Source organism: Musca autumnalis, unplaced genomic scaffold, assembly GCF_047663935.1.
Source record: "Musca autumnalis isolate F117 unplaced genomic scaffold, ASM4766393v1 scaffold_3, whole genome shotgun sequence".
NCBI lineage: Eukaryota > Metazoa > Arthropoda > Insecta > Diptera > Muscidae > Musca > Musca autumnalis.
In genome coordinates, this window is record NW_027411866.1 from 247,460,979 (window position 1) to 247,473,615 (window position 12,637).

Genomic DNA, 12,637 nt, shown 5'->3' on the forward strand with positions numbered 1-12,637 from the left:
GCTTGTTAAGATCTTTTCCTAAGGAAAGGGTGCTTGTCAAGACCCTTTACTAAGGAAAGGGTGCTTGTTAAGACCCTTTCCTAAGGAAAGGGTGCTTTTAAGACCCTTTCCTATGGAAAGGGTGATTGTTAAGACCCTTTACTAAGGAAAGGGTGCTTGTTAAGACCCTTTACTAAGGAAAGGGTGCTTGTTAAGACCATTACCTAAGGAAAGGGTGCTTTTAAGACCCTTTCCTAAGGAAAGGGTGCTTGTTAAGACCCTTTCCTAAGGAAAGGGTGCTTGTTAAGACCCTTTCCTAAGGAAAGGGTGCTTGTTAAGACCCTTTCCTAAGGAAAGGGTGCTTGTTAAGACCCTTTCCTAAGGAAAGGGTGCTTGTTAAGACCTTTTCCTAAGGAAGACCCTTTCCTAATTAAAGGGTGCTTGTTAAGACCTTTTCCTAAGGAAGACCCTTTCCTAATTAAAGGGTGCTTGTTAAGACCCTTTCCTAAGGAAAGGATCCTTCTTAAGACCCTTTCCTAAGACCCTTAAGAAGGGTCCTTCTTAAGACCCTTTCCTAAGGAAAGGGTGCTTCTTAGGGTCCTTCTTAAGACCTTTTCCTAAGGAAAGGGTGCTTGTTAAGACCCTTTCCTAAGGAAAAGGTGCTTGTTAAGACCCTTTCCTAAGGAAAGGGTGCTTGTTAAGACCCTTTCCTAAGGAAAGGGTGCTTGTTAAGACCCTTTCCTAAGGAAAAGGTGCTTGTTAAGACCCTTTCCTAAGGAAAAGGTGCTTGTTAAGACCCTTTCCTAAGGAAAGGGTGCTTGTTAAGACCCTTTCCTAAGGAAAGGGTGCTTGTTAAGACCCTTTCCTAAGGAAAGGGTGCTTGTTAAGACCCTTTCCTAAGGAAAGGGTGCTTGTTAAGACCCTTTCCTAAGGAAAGGGTGCTTGTTAAGACCCTTTCCTAAGGAAAGGGTGCTTGTTAAGACCCTTTCCTAAGGAAAGGGTGCTTGTTAAGACCCTTTCCTAAGGAAAGGGTGCTTGTTAAGACCCTTTCCTAAGGAAAGGGTGCTTGTTAAGACCCTTTCCTAAGGAAAGGGTGCTTGTTAAGACCCTTTCCTAAGGAAAGGGTGCTTGTTAAGACCCTTTCCTAAGGAAAGGGTGCTTGTTAAGACCCTTTCCTAAGGAAAGGGTGCTTGTTAAGACCCTTTCCTAAGGAAAGGGTGCTTGTTAAGACCCTTTCCTAAGGAAAGGGTGCTTGTTAAGACCCTTTCCTAAGGAAAGGGTGCTTGTTAAGACCCTTTCCTAAGGAAAGGGTGCTTGTTAAGACCCTTTCCTAAGGAAAGGGTGCTTGTTAAGACCCTTTCCTAAGGAAAGGGTGCTTGTTAAGACCCTTTCCTAAGGAAAGGGTGCTTGTTAAGACCCTTTCCTAAGGAAAGGGTGCTTGTTAAGACCCTTTCCTAAGGAAAGGGTGCTTGTTAAGACCCTTTCCTAAGGAAAGGGTGCTTGTTAAGACCCTTTCCTAAGGAAAGGGTGCTTGTTAAGACCCTTTCCTAAGGAAAGGGTGCTTGTTAAGACCCTTTCCTAAGGAAAGGGTGCTTGTTAAGACCCTTTCCTAAGGAAAGGGTGCTTGTTAAGACCCTTTCCTAAGTTTCTACTACAACAATCTTGTTTCTGCAATTCACGCTCCAAATTAAAGTAACGTGCCATAGGCAAATATTTACAATTAAAACCGGGTTAATCGTAAAACCCCTTCAGCACAAATATTTACAAAGAAATTAGGAATAGTTTGTCAAATGTTTTCCACAATGTCGGATATTTGCAATTCTAAAATCCAAAGCAAAAATGTATTTTTTTTTAATATTTATTTACAAAACACAATACGTATAAAAATGTTAACCCGATGACAATGTTTATTTACACTACAGTAAACTATCACTAATTACGACTAATTGTGCAGATACTGCATAGCTTGTCTACTTGTCTTTACGTAACTTTTGACTTGATACTTCAATGGCGTCCAGCCACAATTTTAATTCCTCTGGCATTTCTGGACGTTTACCAGCCTCTGGATAGGTTTTCATGATATCCATGACATTGCAATTGGTGATGCATTGTTTAGACATAGCCACGGCGCGAACAAAGCCATCAGCCAAGGTAACAAATTGTTGTTCCAAGTAGATGGCCTTATCATCCCACCAAATCAATTTGGTTTGGATCTTATAGGGATGGAAGATGGGAATGGTACGACGGTAGCGGACACTTGAGGCACCTTGGACAGCACCACCATGGCGGGCACGTACCTTTTCATAGAGACCGGTCAAGGCATAGAAATGGAAACGGGCAAAGTCCAATTCACGTAAATAGCGGGCATTGTTCATGTGTTTGATGAAAATGTCCACATCCTGGGAGGTGCAAAGGCCTGCAAGACAAACGAAAGCAACATGTTTACTTATAAAGTTTCCACTATTATATTATTTTACAATGTAAACTCACCATAAATTGTTGTTGTATCGGTAACTTTCCGTTTACTTTGGAATAGACGCCCCGCAAACACGGTAAAAACGCAACGTAGGAAATAATTAACATCCCAGATGATGTACAAGATGAGAGCGAACAACACAAATCCCATGATAACCGGTTTTGATTTTTATTTCAAAAACTGCAAGAAAACAAAATAAATTTGAATCAAATCAATATTTCACAAAAATTAAATATTGGTATTATGCAAATTTGTAACGTCTAAAGTTCAAGGTTTGGCTATTCAACCTCAATGCTTGCTGTTGTCTTCATCGCATTTTGAACTAAATTCAATATTGTTTGTGTCATTAAAAGAAACACCAACAAAATTAAAACTCTTTTGTAATTCCATAAGCCAAAACAAGAAATAATGCCACCATTCGCACACACCTGCTAATGTCCCACAACAAAATCCAGCGATCGATCAAACGTCCAAACTGACCACGGTATGTTTACCAACTGAAAGTTTTTTATCGTTGCACTGCACTCTGCTTCGATCGTCTTCACAAAACGAAATTCACTTTCATTAACATAGATACGCCGGCATGTCGATGTGTGTGTGCGAAATGTATCTTTCAGTTTGTTTATTCTCTCTCGGGCTTACTCAATCGTTGCATATGGATGGGTAAGCAAAAGCTTTTGAAAAGCTTAAAAAAAAATGTAATTAGCTCAACGACCATATCTGTTTTTATGAATGTCGAAATGTGCATTTTGTTAGGGTGGGTCGGTTGTAATTAATAGCACAAAAGAAATTGAGTACATTTTTATGCGTATGTGCGATAGGTAGGCATAATTATTCCACTGAGGGACCAGTCCTCTAAACCAGACAAAAAACAAGAAAGAAACACATTAAGTTTTTATACCCCACGGTGCTCTTGAATCCAATTTAAATGGTAGGTGCTTACACCTGGGAAGTTTCTGCTGATTCTGAAACTACAATGTTCATAGATGAGAAAAATCAAAAAAAAAAAAAAAAAATCGCCGGAGCGCTTTTTAAATAAATCGTAAGGTTGAAATTTTTAGGGGTTGTTTAAATTTTTGCGATTTTGCTTGGAAACCGCAAGTCCTATCAAAATGGGAATAAAGAAAATGTTGTAGCTATCAAAATTCTCTACAAGATTGGCCTTAACGATTTTTTTGTTTTTTGATTTTTCTCATCTATGAAAAAATTTCCCAGGTGTAAGCACCTTCCATTTAAATTTGATTCAAGAGCACCGTGGCCCTCCACCTCGAATTGTATTGAAGTATGAACAATTAGTACCTACTAAGCTCTTCGTCTACGTTAAATCAAATTCCCTGGAGGAAAATAATATTTCAACTGATGATAATCACTTTATACTGAAAAAATTATGTGTGGAGGTTTTCTAACCAACGTGAGTGCGGTTCTATTGGGGGGCTTTATGAAGACCGCATATACACACAAACTTCTGGTGGAAAGTTATATACCACAAACGAGACTAAACACAAAATTTCAGCCTTTTCTTTGGGATATTGAGGCCACAACCTTTTAAATACAGGAAATCGGAAGATACCGTCCAAGGGGGGGCTATATCAAGACGTGGACCTATACAGACAAATTTCAGTTGGATAGTTTTATACTCCCAACGAGGACTAAATACCAAATTTCAGCAATTTGGGTGGGATATTGAGGCTAAAACCTTAAAAATACCTAAAATCGGGAGGTAAGGAACCCTCTTTATGTACCTATGAAGCCTATATGAAGATCTGGGCCTACACAGACAAATTTCTGGTCGAAAGTTAAATACTACCAACGACGACTAATCATAAAATTTCAGTGATTTCGTTGTTATATTGAGGCCGCAACCTTCAAAATATCTGGACCTATCTGGACCTATGCCGAAAAAATTCAGGTTGATAGTTTTATACCGCCAAGGAAGACTAGATACAAAGTATTAGCCATTTCGGTGGAATGTTGAGGCAACAACCTTCAAATACCAAAAGTCGAAACGTACTGTTCTATGGCGGACTATATGAGGACGTGGACCTAAGCCGACAAATTTCAGGTGGAAAGTCTTATACCGCCAACGAAAACTAAATACCAAATTTCAGCCATTTCGGTGGGATATTGACGCCACATCTTTCAGAATACCGAAAATCAGGAGGTACCGTTCTACGGGGGTTATATGAAGACGTGGACCTATTCCGACAAATTTCATGTGGAAACTTTTTCCCCCAAAGAAAGCTAAAAACCAAATTTCAGAAATTTTGGTGGGATATTGCAGCTAAAACCTTGAAAATACCTAAAATCGGGATGTACCGTTCTTTGGGCGCTATCTGAAGTCGTGGACCTATACCGACAAATTTCAGGCGGAAAGTTTTATACCCCCAACGAAGATCGATTATCGATAACGCACGATAACTTTTGAAGGGAGTAACAGATTTGATCCATACTTTGCACATCGTGAAATTTCTACCAGATTTAGAGGAGGTTTCTCTATGGACTCAATCGGTCTACTCCTTTGGGTACCTCTTACACAAAATTTCGGATAAGTTCAGTTTAGGACCTGCTCTCGAATCGCTTTGATTTTTGTTGCAACAACTTGTATTCACTGCCCCCCATACGAAGGTAAGAAAATAGCCTGAAAGATACAAAAAGCCCCTATGACACCGTGTGTAGTGGTTGGAGCGCAATATAACTCTCGAACGGATCTGCCGATTCGGTCCAAAATTTGGCCTTCGTAATATTTTGTCTAAACATAGTTAAAATTCGAAGATAAGCCATATCGCTCCAATGTTCCAAATCAAAAATGTTCGGAAAAATTGTCCGCACGATAACTCGTGAAGAGAGTGAACGATGTAATCCATACTTTGCACATTATAATATATCTACCAGGTATCGATCAGGTTCGAATATGGACTATATTTGTTTACTCCTCCTGGTACCTCTCACACAAAATTTCGGATAAGTTCACTTTAAGGCCTGCTCTCGAATCACTTTGATTTTTGTTGAAGCTACTTGCATTCGCTGCCTCAAATACCACGGTGAAAGTTTTTTCAGGGGCAAGTCCATACTTCTTGAGAAAACAGCCCGAAAAGTGTAAAAAATCCCAATGTCACCATATGTGGCGGTCGGAGAGCACGATAACTCTCGAACTGTTCAACCGATTTGGTCCAACATTTGGTCTTCGTCATATTATATCCGAACTTAGTTTCATATGGCAATACCGGTCCACAACTTTCGGTACTTCTCCCCAATATTTAAAAATGTCACTAAAATGCTAGAACGATATCACTTGAGTGGGGCAACCAATTTGGTCCAAACTTTGGATCTCCTAATATTTTGTCATAATTTAGTTTAACTTCTAAAATGGCCCATATCGGTCCTCCCTAAGGGTACCTCCCCCAAAAGTTCAATATTTGTGTCTTAGTGCAGTTAATTCCTAATCCACATTTTTGTCGGCAAGTTCAAATGTCCAAAAAGGACCACAAAATTCTGAAGAGACCTTAAATACATTCGATCTGTCCGTAGGTGAAAGTTTCACTTCACATTGGCTGATGGTATATATCTGTCGGCAAAGCCGACGGACACTTTTTTACTTGTTTGCATTATTAATTAATTTTGTGTATCAAAAATATGATTAAAATGACGACAAAACAGCATTTGAATTATTCATTGATAAATTAAGTGCAGATCCAATCCAAATGATTTTTATTTTGTCTTTTTTCTCCTCCATAAACTTCGAAACGATCCAATTTTGGCACAGTTGGTTCCCTCTCAATTTGACAACTTCCTTCAATTTGTTCTAAACCCCAACGAAGACTAAAACTAATTTTCAGTCATTTCGGTGGTATCTTGAGGCAACAACCTTCAAAATACCGAAAAGGCCCGAAGCTGAGTCGGCGCTGCTGACTGATGCTTTCTTACTTCTTTTATAGCACGTTCATACGTCCAAAAAGGATAAAAAAAAATTTGGTAAAAATGATTTTAATTTCAGACTTATACTATACTTTTTTACTTGTTTGGAAGAAATTCGTAATTTATGTGGTAATTTATAAGTTTTGATTTGTTTCGAATTACATATATCTGAAAAAAGTGTAGTTATCAAACTTATCTATTTATGTCCTTTTAAACTTTCCTAACGTATGTGTGGACGCTGCATATGGATATGTACATTAGGGTTAAAACTTTTTTTTATTTGGGACAATTTTTATCAGTCCTGTAAGAAGACATACATATAACTAAAAACAAGTTTAAGAGCCACACGACATTACATTTTGTTTCTCACTTATTTTATGTTTCATATCATATATATGTACATCATCATATAAGTTGTAAGTGGTTTATGCTTCACCTTTTTCAATACGTAAATGAAATCATTCACTCGAGAAATAGGAAATATTATTTTCATTTAATAGTATTTTTTCATAAAAATATAATTTCAAAGTGAATTTTGCGGAAGGTTTTTCAAAATTTCAATGAAATAAATGTATATTTAGTCATTAATTGGCAAAGTTCATTCATTCCCGCTTCGGGAAATATTTTTTTAGAAAAAAGGTCAAAAAGTCATAACCCTAATGTATGTTATTATAGCTCTGTTCCAGAACTAAAAAGTTTTTACAATTTTTACCACTTTTACACATTTTGCGTTCCCGTACAGAAAATTTATATGAAAATCGATTACGACTTTTACAACTTTTACGACTTTTACCACTTTATAAAGTACGGGAACAGGCCATATGTTTATAAAAAGAAGGTGTGCATAAATCTGTGTATATATAAAGCAAAAACAACGATAACGTGTTTAAAAACAACAACGACGACCTACCCTAACATTTTGATACAAGTTTTATCGTGAAGAGAGTTTTTAAGCTTTCACAAACAAATATATAATTATCTTTGGTATTTATTACAAACTTGAAAGTTTTAATACATATCAACGAAGAGAAGCTTAAATTATAAATTTGCTAATTTCAAACCTAATGATATTAGGGATGACGGATCTTAAATTTAATGAAATAAAATGATTAATTTTTATTTAATGCGCAATGTAATGCAAAATCAGCACATCAATCAAGCGAAATCTTAAAGCCATTCATATATAAAGATAAACATAATTCCTATCGGCTTTATGAAACCAAATTCAAGAATTTAACTCCTTACCGTATTGTGGCCTGACTGTTATAATGTTTTGAACCCCTGGCTAAAACATTCAAAATATAGAAAATCCGTGAGTGCCATTCAATTGGGGCTATATAAAGACGTGGACCTATACCGACAAATTTCTGGTGGAAAGATTCATACCACAAACGAAGACTAAATACGAAATTTCAGGCTTTTCGGAAGGTACAATTCTATGGGGATTATATGAAGCTGTTGACCTACATATACCGACAAATTTCTGGTGATACTCCCAACGAAGGCTAAATACTAAATTTCAGCCATTTCGTGGGCATATTGAGGCCACAACCTTCAAAATACCGAAAATAGGAAGTTACCGTTCCGGGGACTATATGAAGACGTGGATCGATGCCGACAAATTTCAGGTACAAATTGTAATACCCCAACGAAGACTTACTAACAAATTTCAGCCATTTTGGGGGGATATTGAGGCCACAACCTTCAAAATACGGAAAATAGTAAGGTACCATTCTATGGGGACTATATGAAGACGTGGACCTATACCGACAAATTTCAGTTGTATAGTTTTATACCCCCAATGAATGATAAAAGCCAAATTCCAGCCATTTCCGTGGTTTATTTTAGCCTCAGTACACCACGGAAACCTTGAAAAACCGAACATCGGGAGGTACTAATTTCAGCTGGAAAGTTTTATACCAACAACGAAGTCTAAATTCCAAATTATAGCCATTTCAGTGGTATATCGAGGCCACAACCTTCAAAATACGAAAAATCGGAAGGTACCGTTCTATGGGGGACTATATGAAGACGGGACCTTTACCGACTAATTTCAGCCCACAACGAAGTCTTAATACCAAATTTCAGCCATTTCGTGGGCATATTGAGGCCACAACCTTAAAAATACCGAAAATCGGAAGGTACCGTTTTATGGGGACTATATGAAGACTTGGTCCTATACCGACAAATTTCAGGTGGAAAGTTGTATACCCCCAACGAAGACTAAAAACCAAATTTCAGCTACTTCCGTGGTTTATTGAGGCTAAAACCTTGAAAATACCGAATTTTTATTCCTACGGATAGCAACAGTGCTGTCAACTTTTATTGATTCATTCATTCATAATTTTGCGTTTTAAAGTTACCGATTTTTGTCGGTAACTCAAAAAATGAGTTAGAGAATTCCACTACTGACGTCTATAGGGTTTTATTTTGAGTTTTAGTGCCAATTTCTCAGGAAGTATGGACTTGCCCCCAAAAAATTGTACCGTTGTAACATGTTGCTAAAAAAATTAAAAACGATCCCAGACGAGACCTTGAACTACAGTCTTTCCAAACTTTGTGTGTTAGGTACCCGAAAGAGTGGTCCGATATAATCAATATTTGGACGTAATCCGAGTCTGTAACAAATAAAACGACTTTTAGCGTTTGGACCAAATCTGTTTCTCCCTTCGAGGGTTATCGTACGTATTACCCAGTTTAGTTGGTGGCGGCAGGCTTTTTTTAAGCTATTGTGCCATTATATCAGGAAGTATGGACTTCGCCCCGAAAACATTTCAAAACTACCCCGAACTGTTTAACTGTCATTTTTCCAACTTTTGTGTGGGAGGTACCCGAAATAGCGTACCGATTTAGTCGATATTCAAACCAGATATACATATGTCAGGAATGAGGTACCGGAAGGTGTTGACGAATGTGGCATATCATCGAACTTAAACTGCGTTTGTATATTTTGAACAGAAAAGAAAATTAATTTTTCTATTTTAGTTCAGAATGGTGGAGGATATAAAAATTACGATTTTTTACTTGTTTAATACTTAAATATTAAAAAATATTATTTTAGTCATTAATATGCAAAAGTCATAACCCTAAATGTAATGTATACTTTGATACGACGAAAATGTGCCTCATCTGAATAATGGTTTTAGAACCCAAATATGTTTAGACGAAGTCCGTTTCAGCTGATTTATTCATGTCCGTCCATCTGTCTGTCCGGCTTGCTGGCTGTAGCGCACGGTAACTCTTGATCCATTCTATTTGGTTGGACAATTTTGGTTCTAGCAATATTTTATGAAGTTCGAAGATGGGCCATAAACTTGCGGGTACTTCGTCGACAAAAGTCCCAAACTTTTCGCTAATATGATGCGCACGACAACTCTCGAAGATAGTAACTGATTCGGTCCAAACTTTCCCCATCGCAATATTTCTTTTACAATTGATCAAGATGGAATAAGGTACCTTGCGGTACCTCCCACACAAAATTTCCTATTTAGTCCTGTCAAAATAGACATTGAAATAGCAAAAATTCCCACAAAGCTGAATTTTGGTGGAGAGCTAGGGTTTGCCATTAGAAGCAACGTCCTAAAAGTCCCCATCGATCCCATGTGTGCAAAAAAAAAAATATTCGGGGTCAAAGGTCAAAATTTAAGGGTTTTTAGGTTTTCGGATTTATTTTTTGAAAACGGTTGATCTAATCAAAAAGTGACTAAAGTAAATATTGTAGACAGAAAAATTATCTACAAGTTTGACCCTTATAATTTTTTTTTAGGAAGGAACCATTCTTGAGATATAGCTGTTCTTAAAAACAGATGATTTTTATGCAAAATATATATTTTCTTGAAGAGCGAAATTATAGCTATCTTCTAAAAAAAATCCAACAAATTCGGAGTGTGTTTAGTAGAGTTATTCAATGTTAGAGTCATTTTATGCGAAAATAGCCCATTTAACCCACATGTATAATCGAAAGCTCAACGGTAACGACCCCAACGAAAACTCTCCGATTTTTTTCAAGTTTTGTCCGAAAGTAGGGTTTGTTGCGCTGATTACGGAAATGTATAAATTTCAACGGTTGCGAATTAGACCCGAAAGGCCAAATTTAAAAACCGGGTTAGACCCGGTTCTACTGAACCGATTACTGCAAAGTGGACATCGTTTGAAAGCTTACGGAAGTATCTAACACATAGTGTCGTTACTTTAACCGGTTCGCCTCATAATGTACTTACGCGGCTAATTTTTTATTTGACCTTTAGATCGAGATATCTCGAAAATGGTAAGTCTTTTTTAAGAATCATAAAGACCACTCTTGTAGACAGTTATTGATTCTACAACTTTTACTTTAGCGAGCTTTTGCTTAGTATTACCGTTTTTGAGAAAAATTAAAAAAAAAACTGAATAATGCCTCCAAAAATGACCTTTGACCCCGAATAACTTGTTTTGCACACATGGGATCGATGGGGACTTTTAGGAAGTTGCTTCTAATGGCCAACCCTAGCTCTCCACCAAAATTCAGCTTTGTGGGAATTTTTGCTATTTCCTCCTTATACGCATGTCTATTTTGACCGGACTAATTACGACGGTACAGTTTTTTTCGTAGCGCAAGTCCATAGCACACCCGATCAGCACCAAATGGAATGATTGATGAGAACGATCCGATTTGACCGAAACGTTGAACATGGCAAAATTGCATCCAAATGTACTTCAATCTCCCTGGGGGTCTCTATATTCGAGCCTTCTTTTAGAATTTTTGCCGAAGGCATACTTAATAGTCCTGTTTAGTAATTTTTGCTAAGTGAAGCTTAATGACTGTTCAAGGATCATTTCGAAATGATAAACAAAGGACTACTATTTATGCCGTCAACACCTCACCGTATGCCAGTCGAATATTTAGTGCTACTCCTTCATATTATTCTTGATATTGATGTTATGATGTTTCTATCCCTTCATATAAATAACAAATGGAAACGGTGTACCAACCAGTTCACCTGAAAATTTCTCTTAATCTCTACACTAAACTCTACAATGCATTAGTAAAACATAACACAACCTCAGTGCTGTTGTAACACTGGTGCGCGGCTGTTTATTGTGCGTTGAATGACAACGACGTTAAATGGTGGCGACAAGTTCGACTCGTTTCGTTGATGATAGACCCCATTACGGTGAGGCTATGTGCGTGCATATCTCACAACATAAACTGGGGTTTGATAAGACCCCCAAACACAAAACAACCGAAAACGAACAGCAGCAAATATGCAGGCATCCATTCATTCAACCATCCATCCATCGGCAGAGCAAAAGAACATCTCTCCGGAGATACTTAACTAAATCAGCAGCTAGGCAAACAAACGGCTTGTTGTGATATTTGAACAATTTCAAAAATGTCAAATTCAGTTCGTGTCGTGTATTCGCCGAGTTAAGAACTTTTTTCGAAAGATATCTGCCGTTTCGAAACGTGTGATATTGAGTGAGAAAAAAAATACTAGTGAATTGAAAAAAAATTCAGTTTTTGTCAATCAGTCGGTGCGAGTGGTGGTGGTCAAAAAGCAGATGTGAAGAACAAGTTCCAAGTGAATAAAAACAAGATACCTATATTGTCAACAACAACAACAACCGACGACAATAACAACAAAATAAATTGCAAGCTTACGAAAATAATGATCGCAACAAATTAGATTTGCTTTGAATTGAATTGAATAAGAAAATAAGAACAAAATCTACTTAAAGAAGAACACCGCCAACGACAACCAAAAATAATTGAAGAAGAAAACAAAGAAAAAAAATAAATAAGAAAAACACACGACAATCTAATAGAAAATTGTGAACGATTTACAACGGCAGTACGTGAGGTGTGTAATGATGATGCTTAAATTTTGTTTTTGTTTTTGGTTTTATTATGTTTTTATATAAAAATGTTTGTGCTTAAGCAGATTAAAAATAATTACAGCAACAAGAAGAAAATATTAAAAATGATTTGCTTTTTTTAAAAGAAAGATCAAAAATAAATGATTTTTAAATCCGTTATACCAGAAAAAACTTATTATAAAAATAAGTTTTAACAGCTAAAGGACCTTTGAACCGAAAAATTACTCAAAATATTACACTAACATAATTTCTATTTAATGGAGACAAGTATACAACAACATGTAGAAATTATATTCAGTATCTAAATGTTTATAAAGATTTGAATTGTCACATTTGTCAATTTTCAACACCATCGGACAAATTTCGACTGATAAATCCATATAAATGAATCATAACAATTGAGAAAATATC

At 36.9% G+C, this 12,637-nt stretch overlaps 2 protein-coding genes across 2 annotated transcripts in view; one reads left to right on the plus strand and one right to left on the minus strand.

The window, feature by feature from the left end:
• Positions 1-1,821: 1,821 nt before the first annotated feature.
• On the minus strand, positions 1,822-2,992 carry LOC141397347 (protein THEM6). The gene is made up of 3 exons (XM_073973492.1): positions 2,884-2,992; positions 2,470-2,635; positions 1,822-2,395 (listed from the first exon to the last, which is right to left on the minus strand). The coding sequence occupies exons 2-3, from the start codon at positions 2,603-2,605 to the stop codon at positions 1,950-1,952; spliced, it is 582 nt and encodes a 193-aa protein (XP_073829593.1). The 5' UTR covers positions 2,606-2,635; positions 2,884-2,992; the 3' UTR covers positions 1,822-1,949.
• An 8,454-nt stretch (positions 2,993-11,446) lies between these two features.
• Tsp5D (Tetraspanin 5D) overlaps positions 11,447-12,637 on the plus strand; it is a 46,254-nt gene continuing 45,063 nt past the window's right edge. The window contains exon 1 of the mRNA XM_073977667.1: positions 11,447-12,210. The gene's annotated coding sequence lies outside the window, so the exon portion shown is untranslated. The remainder of the gene's footprint in view (positions 12,211-12,637) is intronic.